The 20,268-nt window shown below is 47.2% G+C and overlaps 1 protein-coding gene across 1 annotated transcript in view; it reads right to left on the bottom strand.

Annotated features, from left to right (window-relative positions):
• LOC8042709 (putative ammonium transporter 3) overlaps nucleotides 1–20,268 on the bottom strand; it is a 112,755-nt gene that overhangs the window by 7,996 nt on the left and 84,491 nt on the right. The window contains exon 4 of the mRNA XM_029983094.3: nucleotides 6,286–6,345. Coding sequence (XP_029838954.3) covers nucleotides 6,286–6,345 — 60 coding nt within the window. The remainder of the gene's footprint in view (nucleotides 1–6,285; nucleotides 6,346–20,268) is intronic.

Genomic DNA, 20,268 nt, shown 5'->3' with positions numbered 1-20,268 from the left:
AGGAGCGTGTCGCTGAAATTTATTGGACACTAATACTACATCATTGCTCAACTGGAAATCATGTCCTCACTGATTAAGCACAAGTTTCAACCAAACGTTGATGCAACACTGTGTCATATTTCTGTCCCAAGTTGGCCTTCGGTAGCTGATGTAGTAAAATCCGGTATCAAGGACTTCTTACCTAGGGTGCGTCGAACGAGCGAAATTTCTTCTCGTCATGCACTACCAGCTGCAGAAGAAATTGTAACAAGGCGAGCCATGTTTAGCCTTCGAGTCTTCCTCACCCTGAATAACCATGTTCCAATAATGAGCGCTGAAAGTGGTACCGGTCAGTGTATCCCCGAGCTGGGATTTTAATAGGCCGATTTCACCAGCCAGTCGGACTACGCCACCGCTCTTTCAGTACGTGCGACAACCTTGCTGGAGCACTGCGCGTGTAGAGCACGAGATCGCACGAGCGATCTCGTTCACTGCCGTCTGCCTGCTGTGAACTAAACTTATTGCGGCGTCATGCATGCGCCGAACCATAGCCTCCTCTACACTCACAAAGCCTGGCGGTTCGACAACGGAGCCATAGTGTGTCCGGTGGCAGATTTGGAGCGCGAGAACCTGGTAAGACAGAGCATTTCTCGGGGAACCTAGAGTTCCTGTATAGGCTCCCAACGGGGGCCAGAGTTGCGTCTGTTTTTCACGTGCCGCCGCGCCGCTATTCGCCGGGATCCGATCACTTGAGGAGCCGGATCAACTGCCGTGCAGGAAAGTAGACGTTGTACGGGCCCCGGCGTACGTTGCCCGGCTTTTGAGCGCGCCGCGCGCCTTGAACGCGCGGTACTGCTATTCGCCGAATTCAGACACGTGACGAGCGGGATCAACATGCCGTGCAGAAAAGACGGCGCTACGGAGATGAACGCGCAACTCTGGCTCCCGTAGGGAGCCGATACAGGAACTCTAGGGTAACCTGGTCGCCAGCGCGCAGCTTTTGCAGCGGCGAGGACCCTAAACATGGTTTTCAAATCCGTCGAGAAAAGATGCGGTAGAGCGAAGAACGCGAGGACCACGAGCGGACATCCTATCGCTCGGGAGAAATGCGTTTCGGCGTCTCGCCGCAGCGGGGTGCCCGTCACATTGCTCTCCTCTCATCTGTTGCCTGCCGCTCTACCTTTTCAATTTCGGCGGCCGCGTCTCGTGGCAACCTGCCAGGCTTTACCAGTATAGAGGAGGCTATGGCCGAACGCTTAGTGCGATCAGTCTATGCGGATGCTACTAGTTGCGCTCCGGGCTTTCTTAGAGGCCGCAAATACAAATATCCTTCCAGGCATGGATAGTACCCGAGCCCAAACCAAGCGAAGCAACATTACTCGTACCCAATCAATGAGCTGCATTCGGCGAAAGTAGGTAGCAGCCACGACTACGTGAACACCTTTGACCAACTACACGCTGTATGAATATCCACACAACCCCAATTATTATTACGTAAACACCCTGATTTATAAAAATACGTTAAAAGCCTTGCCTAACACAAAAAAGGCCTCTTCTAATTTGGAATTAGCCAAGGTCAAATGTGCTTCTGGCTCACGTGTTAATATAGCAGCTTTACAGGTGTGTGGGTGAAGTGCGCAAAACTCCAGTGGGGTGGAAAGTTGGGCTAGCTGGTAGTTATTCATCATGGTTTTAAAAGCGCACAAAAGACGAGGACAGGGTAAGAAACACAGACGACGTCCGTCGTTTGTGTTTCTTGCTCTGTCCTCGTCTTTTGTGCGCTTTTAAAACCATGATGCGCAAAAGTCGAATCCAACACAATTTTATAGCAGTAATAAATATGGAATTGGTTTCTCCAAGGTAACGTCTCGCAATGATTACCATACTAGTATGAGTCGACCTCACTTCTGTTACAGCGGCACAGTACGCACGTAGTCTGCAAACCGTTACCCTATAACATGTGCTCTTTTTTGGACCTCCCTGGTTTCTCTTCGACACTGCTGCCGTATATTTAGTACTTGAGATATCAACATATAAAGTGGCGCCTCTAGAAAATTCGTCTCTTTTTGTTTTGAGCTAAGGAAAACATGAAACAATATTTGGTTGGGGCTTTATTTGCTGCACATGCGCTGTGGGACACAGGAGGACCAGTTTATGAGGTGAAGAGACTAAAAACGTTACTTTCTACGTCACAGACTTAAAGGGGCCCTCAACTGCTTTTTCACAGAGCTGTGTTTGATGGCATGTTGTTTGCTGGGTTTTAGTAATTAAAAATGAGCAGTCCTAGATGGAAAGAAGTCCTAGTAAACCCACGGCAGCAGAAATACAAGGGTACTATTTTCTCTTAGAAATAGGGGGGGGGGGGGGGGGCGGGGGGGGGTGCATTGTTGGGTCCTTATTACGTTCATACAATTTGAACAATAAAATTGTTATTTGCCTGGAGATTTAAAACATTACTAATATTTCTCTGTTTTGGGCCGCGTTGCAATATATTTTTAGAAAAAAGTCATATTTTTGGGGTGTAGAAGGCATAATACAGCGAATATTATTTTAAAACGCCGTCTGACGGCGTCTTTAGGTGTCTGCTCTGTGGTGCAGAGAGAGGGGCGTGTGGCGATCTTTCACTATATTTTGAATAGGGCAATCGGCCGCGCATGGGTGTAATTTTTGTTTTTTTAGGATGATTGGAGCCCGTAGACTACTTCATTACCATAAATAAATGATTTCAAAGTCCACTCGAGTGTCCTTTTAAAGGTTTATTTAATTAGACGACAAAGCGGCTTAATATGATTGAAGCGTTAAGGCGCACAAGATCCTAACTGTTCGAAATGACGGGACGCGAAAGATTAGAACACGCGCCTCTGTACCGCGCCAGAGTAGGAAGACAAAGAGCCTCTCTTGAATGTTATGCACGAGCAAGATTTGAAGAGGCCATGGTCCCAGACTTTCTACATCCCGTCAAAGCACAGGTGAGAGCAAGAGCCCACCATGCGTTTTTTAGTTGGCTCCGAGTAACCGAACTTGCAGGTAAACCGACTTTTGTTGGAGAAGCGGCCAGTGGCTGGACCTTGATCACACTCTCAGTAAAAATTGAATGTCTTATTTTTGAATGACCGTGAAAGATCGTTTAGATTTGAGATCATCCCGATATGCCTTTTTTCAGTGAGTTCGAATCTTTCCCCTAAGAATTCTCTGTTGAGATGGCGTAGGCTGCGCGGGCATTTTGCAGGCGTTAAGTGGGCATCTAAAGTAGAAATCGCCTGCGCTACAGCGGAAATCTTTAATAACTTAGGTTTTTATATGTGGAATCCTTGCCCAGTGATATACTTTTTTCATCTCCGTAGTTACCTGACCGCTGGAGAGAGGACGCTGACACACGTGGCGCCATAAGTTGGGTTCAATTTGGTTGGGATCAGATTCAGCGGGCTCGCGGCTGTGTTGGTGTGTTATGTCGTTTTCGCTTGGTTTTGTGATTACTTCGTTTTTTTAGCTGTTTTAACCTTTAAAGTATGTCATACCAACTCGCCCGGGCTTCAACTTTAGCAACATTTATAAAATCAAGTACAGATGTTTTGCACATAATGATGGCATGCAGTAAGGTAGTAAAAAAAAACTGTTAGACTACAGTTTACAAGGCAAGGCAAGAAAGCTCGATAAAACGCGACGAAAAACACGAACACAATGCCTTCGCCAAGGCGCGGAAGTTAGAGAAGGGTGACGGTGTGAAGCGACCTTTTGGCGACCGTGTCACGTGATTCCAAGATGTCAACGCCCATCCGACGGGGGTGAAAAGGTCTATACCCCATTGCAGGTTAAGAAAAGCATGGACAAGCTCCTCCCTCCTCCCGCGCAAAAGCGGTTGTATTTCGAACGAAATCTATTTTTCTCAGTGAATTAAAGCGAATATTTTTCCGTGGTGATATTCATGAGAGTTTCGCGCTTTACACATGACTTGCATGGGACTTCATCGCGATATTATGGTGCTCCTTCTGACCATAGCCTCCCACTATACTCACAAAGCCTGGCAGTTCGACAACGGAGCCATAGAGTGCCCGGTCGCAGATTTCGAGAACGAGGATCTGGTAGCACAGCACATTTCTTGGGGAGTCATGGTATTCAGCGCACAGCTTTTGCAGTGGCGAGGACATAAAACATGGTTTTCGAACCTGACAAGAAAAGAAGCGGTAGCCCGAGGAACGCGAGAAGCACGAGCGGACATTCCATCGCTCGGGACTTGTGAAAGCTTGTTTCGGCGTCTAGCCGCAGCGGGGCGCCCGTTACGTGTCTCTTCTCTGCCGCTCTACTTTTTCACTTCGGTTGTATCCCTAAAGGGCCATTCCCGTTTGAACCCGTTCCATTTCGACCCATTCCCGAGTCGACCTTCTCGTTTGAACCTGTCCCTGTTTCGACCCATTCTCGAAAGGACATTCCCGTCTGAACCCTCCCCGTTTCGTCCCATTCCCGAAACCCCCTTCTCATTTTATCCCGTTCCGTTTCAACCGATACCAGGAAGACATTTTGCGTTTGAACCCGTCTATTTTCAACCCATTTGTGTAAGACCCTGTGCATCACAACCTCTTCGCGAAAAGTCTAATCGTTCTAGTCCTGGTCTGCGCACCTCATCTGCTTAAGAATATATGTTCTGAAATATTATTTCATGCCAATGCATTTTAAAAATATGCACCCCTTTCAGGAAAGCGTCAAAGTAATATATTATTCTTACTTAAACAAATTAAAGTATTTTTGTTTATTTTTTCATTTCAAGATGGATCCCCATAACGTGCAACCGCGAAACGGTTTTTGTACACGGTGGGACACTGTTACTGCAAAGACGACCTTGTCGCTTTTTTTTAAATTTCACTTCCAAATGGTATTTGCAGGCACCAATTTTTAGGGCGTGTTCTGGCTCAGATAAGCACTTCCAAAGACCAAAATAGTTTTTATGGCAGCCTTTTAATTCTATGAGGTATACAGCAACACCGCCAATGGCTTGTTCGCGCTACGTACAATAATGACTTCTTGCGTACACAAGCACATTGGGTAAGCTACAATTAGCGTCGCCATCGCGACGCTATTTTTAGTATACTCAAAGTGCTTGCGTACGCTATTCTAAAACCTCAAATTAGTTTTCTTGATATTTTGGAGAGCGATAAGTCAGACAGGGTGACAGGTGATTGCGACCATATTTTCTTTCACAATTTCAAACACTAAACACTCGCGCACACAGGAAAACACCATAGACTAGAAAATGTCTCCGCCTTGTTGAGAAAGTCGAATAGGGAAATCGTGCCATCAGAAAGGCGACACACCAGTGCTGATAGTTCGCAATCCTTGCTGACCCACTTGTGCTCCCTAGCCCCCACGGCACCACTACTTGCACGCTGCTGCAAAGATACACTTTTTAAAGCCTCAACCCGTTTGATCAAATCTATGAAGCTGTAAATGCTCGGGTGAGCGTTTATCTTACGGTGCCATGTCTCCAAGGTTGTCTCGGGAGAGGGAGAAGTGAGGTCTACAATGAGGACACACATTGGACACTTGAACCTAATGAAGTGATAACGAACATTACAAACGAACCGACCCAACTTATAACGTACGATGGCTGAAGCGGGAAGGTTGCTTCGGGATAGGGCGAAATGGGAAAGGATGAAACGAGAAGGTCGTTTTGAGCCGGGTCGAAACGGGAAGGTACAAAATGAAAGTTCGAATTGGGAATGGGGTCGAAACGAAACCCTTCACTTTAGGCGGCCGCGTCTCCTGGCGATCTGCCAGGCTTTGTCAGTATAGAGGAGGCTATGTTCTGACTTATCCTTGCTTTAAAAATACAAACTCGGGGTGCGAAATGTACGATACAGAAGCTACGCTCTAGGCGGAAAGGTCGCTGATGCGACGTCAGGGCAAGTCATGTTTGCTTTGCAATGACGTCCCATCAGTGGTCGTATCGGCGGCCTTGCTGTTGAGCGCGTACTGTACCTTCTATAGCACGTGTTTCGTCGCACTGCCAGATTTGTTTTTCTCGGCAGGGAGTAGGAATGATCCCCCAGCATGGTGCAGTGACCTCACGTGCAAGCCATAAGCACATCCATCTCCGTGATGAAGATAGCCTAAAGCCTGTTTTAGCATGGTGCTATCCTCGCGCGATTTCGTAGCTGTAGCGTTGAGCCCCGCAGCCTCCACGAGACATTTTTTGCTGCCCGAGTGACGTCGCAATCTTGAAATCGCGAGAAAAATCTCACCATCTGAATCAGCATTTAGGCGTGGGAGACGGGGACAACCAGAGACAACCACATAATTGGCGGTGCCTACCTGAAAATTAGAGCGGTGATGCCACCCCCAACAGAAGAATTTATTGTAACTATAGCCGACCTGAAAAGACAAAAAAATACATATAAGGACTAGTAGTCATTCATTCACTTACTATATTGCTCTTTCATTAATGCGAGAAAACACACGAAGAGGATTTGGCAACTTACATCGATGGTGGTACCGGGGTGTGAGAATTGCGCTCCCTAGCCCCTGGACGATCGGCTTCAAAATCAAGGTGCTTACTTTCAGCTTTTTTTCGTGGAAGTATAATATGAGGCTCTTTTATCGCATGTATTTAACAAAATTAATATTAATTACCTATCGTAGAGTCAACCTCGTACTGCTGTTCTACGGCGATCATCCAGATCACAGCTATAGACGCTTTGCAGCAGCTGTGCATGGACGCCGCCATAACTGACCTTCAGTTTTTGTTTCCTCTTATTCCGTTTATTTCACTTAATCATTACCATATCAGGCCAGGTTATTGTCATATTAGATTCAACTGTGTCCTTTTCTAAAGCATCGGTCTATGTAGAGAATCGTCAACTACCGTTTCAGTTGCTTGGCATCTCGGTAAGACAAGAGAAGGTCAGCAACGGCGGCTGTAATTTGGCGCATGTGTAAAGCGTCTATTGCCGCCGCCACGTCTTTACTCGTAGCGACAAGCCCGTCCATTTGCAAGCTTGACAAAGCTATACGTCCGCCGCGCGCACGTTCCACGTGCTTGAATTCATGAGGCACGAGTCAGTGTGCCATGCTTGCAATATACATTTCCAGAAAATCCCAGGAGACCTTGCAACCAGGGGAATTGGGAGGCTGTTCGGGTGTACGCTCGCGCCGGCTCAAACGTTTCGTATATATCCTGGTAGCGGCATGATTCATTCTTTCTTATCGTTAACACACGCAAAAATTAAGCGAACAAAAAAAGTCATCACATACTCTGCTTGCTTTCCTTCCGCCATCTCTGTGTTCTAAGATCAACGCTTTTAGGTTAGGGCAGTTAGGAAACTCCCGGGAGGCGGGGGCTCCATTTTATCGCGCTTCCGACAGGCGGCGCTGGCGTCCCGTTCGATTAATAGAGCCAGAGTTGCGCGTCTGTTTTCCACGTGCCGCCGCGCCGCTATTCGCCGAGATCCGATCACGTGAGGAGCTGGATCAAGTGCCGTGCGAGGAAGTAGACGTTGCGCGCGCCCTGCCGTAGGTTCCCCGGCTTTTGTGTGTGCGTAAGCGTTGTGAATAAAGATAAGGGGGGGGGGGGAAGAGAGGGCCAATATACTTCGCATCAGCTTCGGTCCGAGCGCGGCCGATGTTATGAGCCAAAGGGCCAACCAAACAGCGCAAAATGCGCAGCGTCATGGCGTGCTCTCTGCGCTTGACTATAGACCGTCCATTAGGGTCATAGCAGAGAGGGTAAAAGAGAAAAAAAAATGCACTCCCCCTCTCACCCCGCATGCCGTCCGCTCCGCCGAGTGGGCTGTAGGTAGCGTCCGGCTGGCGTGCAAACTGTGTTTAAAATCGCGTCATTTTGGAACGTTTAAGCGCAGATGCGCAGATTTTGGTATGCCAGTTGTCGTGTAATACTATGCTAGATAAAAAGACACACAGGGTCCAATTGCGCTGTTACCTGCGTGCAAATAATAAAAAAAAAATGGGGAAAACTGTGTCAGATTGGTCGGTCTCTCTGGTGAAAAGTAAATCCGGTTGCTGGACCTTTTTTACTATACAAAGTTCGTACTGGTGTAGGCCTTTAGCGACCATGAGTGGAAGTTGGAAATATAAATAAAAACGTGCTCTCCTGCCGCAATACACGCAGTAGTTGAGGGTAGTACTGCCGGCTGACTCAACTGCTATTTAAGTAACGGAAAAAAGATATGCTAGTTGATCATTTACAGAAATAGAACAACAGAGATCTACGGATGATTTTGCGGTAGCCACAACTATTCTAAGAACGCGAACCACTTCACAACGGCAGCCACGAGCGAGAGTTCGATGTTCGGTAGAGCCCGCCGATACAGCCCAAAGATGGAGAAAGGCAACCTCCCGGTTTGTCGTCTGCTAGCGGAGTCAGGCACGTGGCCTCCCTCTCGTTTTACCCCGCCGAACCCGCTGAATTTCCCGGATGTATGGAGAGGGCGCTGCTGTCGAACAAAATGGTGCCGCCCAGAGAGCGCTAAATGGAATGGTCTATAGCCGGCGGAGGAGCAGTGCACAGAGAGACGGCGAGTACCGGCTGGTCCTATCAACTACAGAGAGAACACCTTGACGTTGTGCCTCTTTTGCTGTTTGATTGGCCCCTTGGCTCATAACATCGGCCGCGCTCAGACCGAAGCTGAAACAAAGTATAGTGGATGCGGCGCCTCGAACGCGCGGCGCCACTATTCGCCGAATTCAGTCACGTGAGCAGCTGGATCAACATGCCATGCAGGAAAGACGGCGCTACGGGGATGAACGCGCAACTCTGGCTCCCGTAGGGAGCCTATACAGGAACTCTAGTTGTGATTAACGACCCTGAATAAGAAAGGCAGCCGACATCTTCTCTCTCCTCCTCTGACGCGCACACCTTTTATCTTTATCTTTTGCTTTTTAGAGCGCAGCTCTTAGGGGCCCGTTTCCGGCTTGAGCGGCGTCGCCGTCGGCGTCGGCGTCGGCGTAACCGCGTGGTGCATCATGGGAAATGTCCCATAATGCACCGCGCGAGCCCCCCACCAAGGTCACGTGACCTCGTGGGGGGTCACGTGACCCCCCGAAGTCACGTGACTCCCCTGAGGTCACGTGGCCCCCTCCTCGAGGTCACGTGACCCCCGCCGATGTCGCGTGACCCCCCGATGACGTCATCGTCACTGATGACGTCACCGGCATCCACATCGTCATCGTCATCATCACTGATGACGTCACCGGCATCCACATCGTCATCGTCATCATCACTGATGACGTCACCGGCATCCACATCGTCATCGTCATCACTGATGACGTCACCGGCATCCGCATCGTCATCGTCATCATCACTGATGACGTCACCGGCATCCACATCGTCATCGTCATCATCACTGATGACGTCACCGGCATCCACATCGTCATCGTCATCATCACTGATGACGTCACCGGCATCCACATCGCCATCGTCATCATCACCGATGACGTCACCGGCATCCACATCGTCATCGTCATCACCACTGATGACGTCACCGGCATCCACGTCGTCATCGTCATCACTGATGACGTCACCGGCATCCGCATCGTCATCGTCATCATCACTGATGACGTCACCGGCATCCACATCGTCATCGTCATCATCACTGATGACGTCACCGGCATCCACATCGTCATCGTCATCATCACTGATGACGTCACCGGCATCCACATCGTCATCGTCATCATCACTGATGACGTCACCGGCATCCACATCGTCATCGTCATCATCACTGATGACGTCACCGGCATCCACATCGTCATCGTCATCATCACTGATGACGTCACCGGCATCCACATCGTCATCGTCATCATCACTGATGACGTCACCGACATCCGCATTGTCATCGTCATCATCACTGATGACGTCATCAGTGACGTCACTGATGTCGTCACCGGCATCCGCATCGTCATCGTCATCATCACTGATGACGTCATCAGCGACGTCACTGATGACGTCACCGACATTCGCATCGTCATCGTCATCATCACTGGTGAAGTCATCAGTGACGTCACTAATGACGTCATCGGTACCCGCATCGTCATCGTCACTGATGACGTCATCAGTGACGTCAGTGATGACATCATCGGCATTGGGGGTCACGTGACCCCCAAGGTAACGTGACCCCCCCCTGGTTAGTTTAACCCCCCCCCCCCCCAGTACCCTTCCCTCCTCCTCCTCAAGAGCTGCGCTCTAATTCGGCGTTACAGGGAGTTGTAAGCGGCTTTCATTTTTTTTTACACCCGCGCATCGACTGTAGTGCCGCCTGGATCGGGCCAAGATAGCAGACGGCCTTCCTACACTTGAGTCAGAGCGCAGTCAAAGACTGAAAGATACGCCCGCGCAAATACACACACACAGGTTAAAAGTGCACTTTCACGGCCTACCAGCCTCAAAGGAAGGGCTCAAAGAAAGACGATGAAAGCCGTGACGTTGCACTGTCGGCGTTATTTGATTGACGGCATGAGCTCATAGCATGCACTGCACTCTGACAGCATAGGCATTCCTTCTATCTCCTCCTCTGACACGCACACCTTTTATCTTCATGTTTGCTTTTTTACACTCGCGCATCGACTGTAGTGCCGCCTGGATCGGGCCAAGGTAGCAGGCGGCATCCTTCAAAGGATGGCGCTACTTTGCCGTATAAAGTAGAGTTCCTGTATAGGCTCCCTACGGGAGCCAGGGTTGCGTCTGTTTTCCACGTGCCGCCGCGCCGCTATTCGCCGAGATACGATCATGTGAGGAGCCGGATCAAGGGCCGTGCAGGAAAGTAGACGTTGCACGCGCCCCGCCGTACATACCCCTGCTTTTGAACGCGCCGCGCGCCTCGAACGCGCGGCGCCGTTATTTGCCGAATTCAATCACGTGAGGAGCAGGATCAACATGCCGTGCAGGAAAGACAGCTCTACGGGGTTGAACGCGCAACTCTGGCTCCCGTAGAGGACTCAAGCGCGCGCCCCGCGGTCAGGGTGTCAGCCCGGCACACGCTCAAAAATGAATTCGTCCTGGGTCTCTAAACTCGTGAAGCTAAAATATTCTTTGTCTTATGACGTAGTGGGGGTAAGAACCGAAATATTGCTGTGATGTTTTCTCTTCTCACAAACCTGCAGGTTCGTTTATGGTCGTAACGTTTTTCATTAAAGAAGCGAAAACTCCCTAGCACTACCTAGGCGCCGAAAAAGAGCAGCACAAGAGAGCGCGCGGAGACGACTGTGGTTCACGTGTTACGTCACGACAAAGATTATCAGCTGTGACCGACATGTTTGATGGTCTCAAAAAAGCTTTGGGAATTGCATTTTAAAGTCAACACCGTCGAAATTGATAGTCTGATATCGTTCTTATTTCCGCCGATAAAGCAGAATTCACTAAAAAGCGTCCCTGCCGTTCTATTTTATCTATCTCGGTGTAGTCCGACGTGGCTAGGTCACAACCAGCCGAGTAGCTTTGTCCACTTTCGGGTGGATTTCGCCTCCGGGCAGTTGTCCCCTCATCGGTGGGATTAAATCATTTTAGGGTCGACTTTTGAAGATTAGCCAAGGAGCGATTAATTCGGTGTTAATCAACGAAAATAAATGTCAGGTTGTCAATATTTCCGGTAATGTTTCAAGAACGCGAGGACACTAAGCTTCCATCGTAAGCAACCAAACTTGTCGCCGTCGATTTAAACAAGCACTATCACATTTGTCGTTAACAACTGATAATCCTGTCCTTGACGTCAAAGGTATGAACAATTTTGAGACGTGGTCCTGTCTATCTTCTGTCCCTTCTACGTTTTGATGTTTCTTCTCTACCCCAGTCTCAGCTTAATTTCAACATGGTTATAAAAGGACGTCACTGAACACGCCCGCACACTACGAGCCCCGGCACGTACCTCTCGCTTGAAAGTTTGTCATGTCCGCTCGCGAGTTCATGAACGCTGACCGTTTTAATTCCAGAATGTCTAGAACCGTTATTTTGAAAATTGCACGCTGTGCAATTTTCAAAGTACGGTTCACAGCTCAGTTGGAACGCCTCTAAGCAGGGTAGTCGAAACAGGAGGACGGGGAGGGGTGTGATTTACCCCCCTCCCCCAGGGGCAACGAAAGAGGGAGCACGAGGCTTAAAGGTGTAGGGAGGGTATCGCCCTAGCCCCGAACCATAGCACTTCAGAGAGTTATAATTAAAATATTTGGGTAAAAAGATATCCCCATTCTTCACTACCGTCACTTCCTCTCTTCTCTCTCTCTCTCTCTCTCCCGAAAAATTTCTATTGCCGTTCCTGACTCTTTATTGTGTGTGTGTACGTGTTGGTCGTAACTTCCTTCAGAGCACAGCTTCTCGGCCCCCATTTCCGGGTTTCCCGGCGTCGGCGTAACCGGCCCGCCAAATTTCGAGGGAAAATTGACGTCACGGGACGTCAACAGCAATGCAATTTTCCGCTACGTTAACAACAATTCACAATTCAATTCCCCGCTACGTCAACACCAATTCACTTCCCCGCTAGATTGTCATGTGATGTCATTTTGAAAGATGTGGTTGTGTTGTCCGTGTTTTAATTGTTTTATTCTTTCTTCATCCATATCATTTTCATTGCTAAATTTAGCGGGGAAACTGAATGGGAAAAGGTGGGGACAGGAGGAGAGGCAGATGGGCATACCTTCCCCTCCTCCTCCTCAAGAGCTGCGCTCTAATTTCGCATTACAGAGATTTGTAAACGTCTTTAAATATTTTTATTTCCCTTTCCTTGGCTTTCTTTCGCCTCATCCCCGGTCGCCCTTTTATCTCTAAGATATTACCGACGTCTCTATACACACCGCCTGTGTATGAACCCGGTGGCGTTGTTGATAGTGGCGGAAGATGAGCTCTAAAGCCGCGTATACCGAGCAAGGCTCCACAAAATCACAACGTTCAATGTTTGCGTGGATTCCGAAGCGAAGGTTTTTTCCTCAAATAACTCCTTGCCAAAGTTGTGAAACGTCACTTTGTCGTCACCAATAACTTTCACAAACAACGATCTTGCGACAAGGAAGTTCAGAGTAATTACAGCCCGCCTAGGTACAGTCTAGGCATCATTGATTCTAACGAGGCGTAGGGATGTAGGGACACTCGGGCGAGATGTCATCAGTGCAGCCGTTCAGCAGACTTACCCCACGGTGTTGCTCGCGCGCGCTCTGATGAAGCTTGCAACAACTTCGTGTTTCACATTTGTTGGAATATGAGCACCGAGAGAGTTTGGATGATTGACATCTCGTCCCGCGTGACGCCATCGTCACGAGAGTCCAATCAGCACGTTCTGCAAACTTCGGTCCCGACTTTGTGTTTGACGAGTTTAGCAACCCTGGCAGAAGATTTCTCTCCTTTCTTTCGTTTTCTCTTCCTATTTTCTTATCATTTTTTTACGCACTTCTCGCATGCTGAGCGTCTAAGCTATTTATAACCAGGGTTCCGTGTTTTCGGAGTTTATTTTTCGTGAAATTCGGAGGGTGTTTTACGGAGTTTATTTTTCGCCGAAGAATTGGAGTTTATTAGAGTTAATATTTGTTTGATTCTCAATTTTCCAAAATTCTGAGTTTAATTTCGCAGTGTTTTCTAATAAAATAATTAATATATAATAACCGGATGTAAACGTATGCTAAATAAAAAATAAAACGCGCTTGTATCAATTAAAAATTTTTCAGCTGAATTTGGCGTTGGCGCCACTGCCATTGGCAATACTGGGTGATTCCACGTCAGTTCATGCAATGATGGTCCGGGTCATAATTTAGATATTTTTGTTAAAAATATATATGAAAGCCATGTTCTTGAGAGGAACGTTCAGTTAGATATAAACGCCGTAACAATTTTTTTCGCTGAGATATAAAATAGAGAAGCTTGAGGCGTGGAAATTGAGAAGATTTCACAATGCTACTTTGCAGAGTCGTGATTTCCTTATCGAACCTTTCACGGCACCATATTTTTTTTAATAGGTTTTACAAAGGTTATAAAACACATACAGAAACAATTAAAAATATTCATAAAATATTTCAATGCAAACAAAAATATCAAACATGGCACAAAAACGCGTTTTAGAGACATATTCACAATTTTTTTGCAAATAAACCATCTTTTATAATACTTCACAAAACATATCAAAATGCGCGTATTTAAATATTCTTTACGAATATATAAAGATAATATGCCCACCCTTAAATATATTTTTGTTATCAACGCGGAAATGCGGCTGATTTGTCAAAATGTGGCAAGATTGGGCGTCGATATTTAAAAAACTCCATCTTTTATTTTCTTTAAACTCCCCTTGGCACTTTGCAGTGACTTGAACTAACCTGTGATGGCAAAAGATTGAGTAACATATGACCTCCAAGCGGGAAAAGCTACGACAAACCTTCACTCGGAGCGAGCCGACGTCTTCGTCATAGCGGCTTTGCCGCACAGCACCAAACGTTTTGAGCGTTAGTTATGGCATGTATTTTATATTATTAAAATTCTTTTTTTATAAGCGGTGAGTATTAGTGACGTGAAAAGGAACTTTGAGCTGGGATGCCATTTTTAGCTTACGATTCACAGGAATAAAACGGCCCCACTCTGCGAATTCGCTACCTATGCTTCATACATAAGCTTAAAACTCTCAGTTGCGCGAATGGCCATGTATACATCTGGCCTCTCGGCATATGATGACTTTCACGGATGAGTTTCCTCGATTCCTTTGACAGGTTTTACGGTGGTCCACTTTGCTTGCTTCACCGCACGAAACTCTCGAACTCGAAGACAGTTGTGAGCACTGCGCAGAGTGGTTTGACGCGTTTTGCGAAGTGCTGAAGGCATGTAGTTCCCACCAGGAACGCAAGCGATTGTACGTGCTTCTGCCACCAATCATCCTGAAGCAAAAAATATTGCGTCTGGTGTCGGAAGCGACTGCCTACATGATTGATCAAACATGAAAACTGAAGCGCAAAGGTGGTGTTTGGGCAACCCCTGATCCCTACATGGGGAAAAAGGCGAATGCCAAAGACGTGAGGGTTGCAATTGAGTACTACACACGCGACGACTTCGCATGCTCTGTTCAAAGCCCCAACAAAAAGGACGTCGTCAAAGCCATGATCAACGACATGTTCAAAGTCGTAAAAAGGTTTATGACCCGCTCTATTAAGGAAGCTTACCAGCTGTTTAGGAAGGACCATCCCCATCCCGAACTAGGCATCTCCAAATTTTATTCCCTACGACCAAAATGGGTAAAAAAAAAAATCCCGAGCACGAGGTGTGCGCATGCATATATTGCGTCAATTTTTAGTTGCTTTTAACGGCAATAACAAATGCCCCAAAGAAGACATTTACTAAAGACGACCTCAAGCGCATCTACCTCTTCTGCGCTCCACAGAACGATTGCTTTCTGCGCCGTTGCGAAAAGTGCCCAAAAACGCAGAGCATCTCGCTGCAGTCGCTTCATCTCAACGAAGACGAAGAGATCTTTTTCGCGTTATGGGACGCTGGCGAACTCGTCAAAAAGGTTATGGACACTTCTGCCTTCCTGCGGCAATAGGAGAGTGAAAAGAGTATGAGGCATTCTTACATCCTTGACCTTGAACGAAGCCTGATACATGACACAAGAACCGCCTTACCACCCAAGGCAGTGATGTTCCACTTCGATTTTGCGGAAAAATGGACAGTACTCTTTCCAACCGAAGTGCAGAGTTTTCATTGAAAAAAAACTCGTGTCTCTCTCCACAAGTGTGGTTACGTCCACGCAAGGCACGCAAAGCTTTGCCGTTGTCACCGATGGTACACGACACATGACACAGCTCACGCTCTTCTATACTTCGTTTCAACTTCGGTCCGAGCGCGGCCGATGTTATGAGCGGAAGGGCCAATCATACAGCGCAAAAAGCGAATCGTCATGACGTACTCTATGCAGTTGATAGGACCAGCCGGTATTCGCCGTGTCTCTGTGCGCGCTCCTCCGCCGGCTAGTCCTATCAAGAGCAGAGAGCACGCCATGACGCTGCGCTTTTTGCGGTGTCTGATTGGCCCTTCGGCTCATAACATCGGCCGCGCTCGGACCGAAGCTGAAACGAAGTATAGCCACATAGGCCATTAAAGAGTATGTTAATTTTCATTTCCCAGTCTTTTTTAAAATAATTTTTGTATCAGACGGAGCGGCGGCGCATTTCAAGAATCGCTTCCAATTCCACGAATTGTCTCGGAAGCCGCACTCTTCCCCAAGATGGATCTTTTCAGCCACTGGACACGGAGAAAGCGCTTGTGATGAAGTAGGTGGAAGAACCAACGCTCACCAAGTTGAGATCTTCGCTCAACTCAACGATTGCCACCGATAAAGACTTTGTGGAAGTGCTACGTAAAAAAGTAACTAATGTCTGCATGTTCCACCTATCTGTGGAACGGGTTCGAGAGTTTCGTGCGGTAAAGCAAGCAGAGTGGACCACTATAAAACCTGTGAGAGGAATCCAGGCTTCTCATCTGTGGAAGTCATCATATGCCGAGAGGCCGGATGTATACATGGCCATTCGCATAACTGTGAGTTTTAAGCTTATCTATGCATAGTTAGCGAATTCGCACAGTGGGGCCGTTTTGTTCCTGTGAATTGTAAGCTAATTAATGGTATTCCAGCTCAAAGACCATTTTCGCGTCACTAATACTCAGCCCTGATGAAAAAAAGAATTTTAATAATATAAAATACATGCCATAACTAACGCTCAAAACGTTTGGTGCTGTGCGGCCAAGCCGCCTTGACGAAGACGTCGGCTCGCTCCGAGTGAAGGTTTGTCGTAGCTTTTCCCGCTTGGAGGTCATATGTTACTCAATCTTTTGCCATCACAGGTTAGTTCAAGTCACTGCAAAGTGCCAAAAGGAGTTTAAAGAAAATAAAAGATGGAGTTTTTTAAATATCGACGCCCAATCTTGCCACATTTTGAGAAATCAGCCGCATTTCCGCGTTGATAACAAAAATATATTTAAGGGTGGGCATATTATCTTTATATATTCGTAAAGAATATTTAAATACAAGCATTTTGATATGTTTTGTGAAGTATTATGATAGATGGTTTATTTGCAAAAAAATTGTGAATATGCTCTAAAACGCGTTTTTATGCCATGTTTGATATTTTTGTTTGCATAGAAATATTTTATTGATATTTTTAATTTTTTATGTATGTGTTTTATATCCTTTGTAAAACCTATTAAAAAAGTTATGGTGCCGTGAGAGGTTCGATAGGAAATGACGACTGTGCAAAGTAGCATTGTGAAATCTTCTCAATTTCCACACCTCAAGCTTCTCTATTTTATATCTCAGCGAAAAAAATTGTTACGGCGTTCATATCTAGCTGAATGTTCCTCCCAAAAACATGGCTTTCACATATATTTTTAACAAAAATATCTAAATTATGACCCGGACCATCATTGCATGAATTGACGTGGAATCACCCTACTAATTTCTCACACAACAAAAGTTGGACAGAAGTGTTACTTCGATAAACGTCGATACCTTAAAATCAATAAACTCCCGAAGGTAGTCACTAGGAAGCTCGTAGTCGGCCCAACCTATTCCATCTATCTAGCCCGCGGCCGCGCGAGGTGGAGTGGTTAAAAATGTAATAGAGAAGTTTCTACTGCCCCTCTTCACTACGTTATACAATCTGTATGGTCCATAGATTGTTAGACTCTCTTCTCTACGTTATACAAAATTTATGGTCCATAGATTGCCAATGTTACATTCTTACAAAAACCATACCCTCTCCTTTTCCTAAATCACAAATCGCATGGCCCAAACTGGAAACCAAAAAAGCGGTTTTTGTCGTCACCCGAATGTACAATGACCTGTTGCCCAGAAACAACCTTGACGAGAGAAGCGGCAAGACCCCTTTAGAAAACGGTCTGAGAATCGGAAGATAATTATGGTGGCATTTTCTCACGACCATTAACCCTGCAAATATCACATTACAAAAAAAAAAAAAAATTTTTGAGGGGGGGGGGGGGGGAGGGGGGGTGCGTTGGCAAATGAAAATTCGAAGTTTATCGGATAAATCGGATAAATCGGAATTGACCAAAATTTTAACGCCTGGTGTTTTCCGAAGTTTTTCGGATTTATCTGACACCACGTAATACTACAGTTATAACCCACTAAACCTAAACAACAGGGATTAGTCACACTGGCAAGAAATAAGCACCAAAAGGGCTGTTGCTATCGCTTGACAACCGTAGTTTGACTCGGATTCGTGGATCGCTCTTCGGGCTATTCTGTGATGGGCTCACGAGTTGCTTTTTGGGAAGGACCATACTCCTTTCATTCCTAAGCTGACAGTACGGCGAAAGCTACGCGCTCATTGGCCCAATTCTATGCATATCTTTAGCCATCTGATTAAGCTTCCGTTTATACACACGCGTAGGAAGCGGGGTCAGGGGACGAACGGAGGCGTTTGATTGGTCCGGCAAGCGCGTCACTCCCACGTCACTGTCAGGCAGGGCCGTACCCAGAAAAAAATTTCAGGGGGGGTTTTCGGAAACAACGGCGGCCATTTTGTCTTATTTTCGCCTATGAATCATGTGCATCGGTGGCATATAATGGAGAGTTATAGCAAACCGAAGAACCGGTCCCGGTTTGGTACCCGGTAGACGACCGGTGCCACTGCGCGTGCGCAGAGGTGGAGATTAAAATCGGCTGGCTGCAAGTGCACCGACCAGGGCCGTACCCAGAAAAAAATTTCGGGGGGGGGGGGGGGGTCAGAACCCCCTATCCCCCCCCCCCCCCCTGGTTACGGCCCTGCTGTCAGGTGAAGGGCCAGTGGAGATTTTTCCTCTTTTTTATAGGGCCTGCGGCGTTGAGCTGCTCGGTGTGTATACTTCCTTTCCTTATTATGCGCTAAGTCAAGTTTTGTCGGCCCGGTGTATGTTCAAGAACGAACATATGTCACCAAGGTGTGACGGTGACTCACAGTCACATGTTATTAAAAGTTTTCGTAGATTGTTTCCCAGCCTTCGCTACGCCCTCCGAAACGAATGCGCCACCACTGCTCATGCGCGGCGCTAGCCTTACCTGTAAATTCCCGGATTTTGTGGCGGGTTTCGGAGAACGTTGCGGGACAGCAGAAACAATCTACAAAAACTCCACATTAAGGAGTTTTCGTAGACTGCGTTTCCCCCTCCGTTAAGCCCTCAGCAACAAAGAAGACACTACTGCGCTTGCGCGCCGATCGCCTTGTCTCCAGAGTTCCGAGTATCATAGCGGGTTGAGGACAGCGTTGCGGCACTGCGAAAATGATCTACGAAAACTTCCTATCTGTAAGCCGTCTTTCCGCTTATTAGGAAGTTTTAGTAGACCGTGTTTCCCCCTCCGCTATTCCTCCGCTACGAAGAAACCGCCACTGCGCCTGCGCGCCGATGGCATTGGCTGTAGAGTTCCGGATAGCGGAGGTGCTTAGCGGAGGGGGAAACACGGTCTGCTGAAACTCGCTATTAAGGAGTTGTGTGAGGATACCGAGGTGTCTCGGAGAGGCACAGCTAGCAGAGCTTTCATGGTCATGGCGTCATGGCACATAGTGAATCATCTTCATTTTTAGCGTTTGCTTTTAAAAAGGGTCGAACACTGTCGTGCCAACCTCAGCCTGAAACTCTAAGTGGATGTCCCGCCAAAGTCTCCTTCTCTGACATCTGTATTCTTTTAGGCAGTAGTCCCGCATTCTCTGCTTCGAGAAGAACGCAGAATAAACACTCTGAAACCTCAACGTTTGTTGTACTGTAAATAGCTGTTTCCGCGGTCACGTAATTTCGTGGATCTCACTGTGGGTGGAAGTCCCCGTGCATGACGTGCATCCCTTTGTTGTTTTGAAGGAAACGTAAGAAAAACCTGCCTTGTCGTCAAAACGCCACAACTGGGACTTTACCAAAATAGTCGTGAAAGGTTTGGAGATCAGTTTTCATGTGTTTCCTGCTGTTCGCGGTTCGTCCGAGAACGTAAATAGGTGACGTGAAAAGGAAAAACCAGACGCCGTCTGACCACGATTACTTGTGCAGAAGAACTTTGTGTTGAATTTATGACTACCTATGGTCGTCAAATTTATTTGTTTTGTTCCAACATGAACGCGAAAAGAACGCCAATTAGTCCGCACCACCCGCGGACTACATTCAGTATGTCTTCAAGCTTAAACGGCCGCCTGATGGTTCGACGTGTCGTCTGCTCATTTAAAGAACAGCGGCCCGTAGGCCAAACGTTGACCCAGTGATTGCAATAAGAGGCGCAGGCCTCAAAAGAATTTTAAGCTGGAAGGTTGTTTATGGTAAGTAGGCTCGGTGCAAACAGTTGATGC

This window comes from Ixodes scapularis, unplaced genomic scaffold (genome assembly GCF_016920785.2).
Source record: "Ixodes scapularis isolate PalLabHiFi unplaced genomic scaffold, ASM1692078v2 PGA_scaffold0__279_contigs__length_252992795, whole genome shotgun sequence".
Lineage (NCBI taxonomy): Eukaryota > Metazoa > Arthropoda > Arachnida > Ixodida > Ixodidae > Ixodes > Ixodes scapularis.
This window is presented reverse-complemented; position numbering and strand designations above follow the sequence as displayed.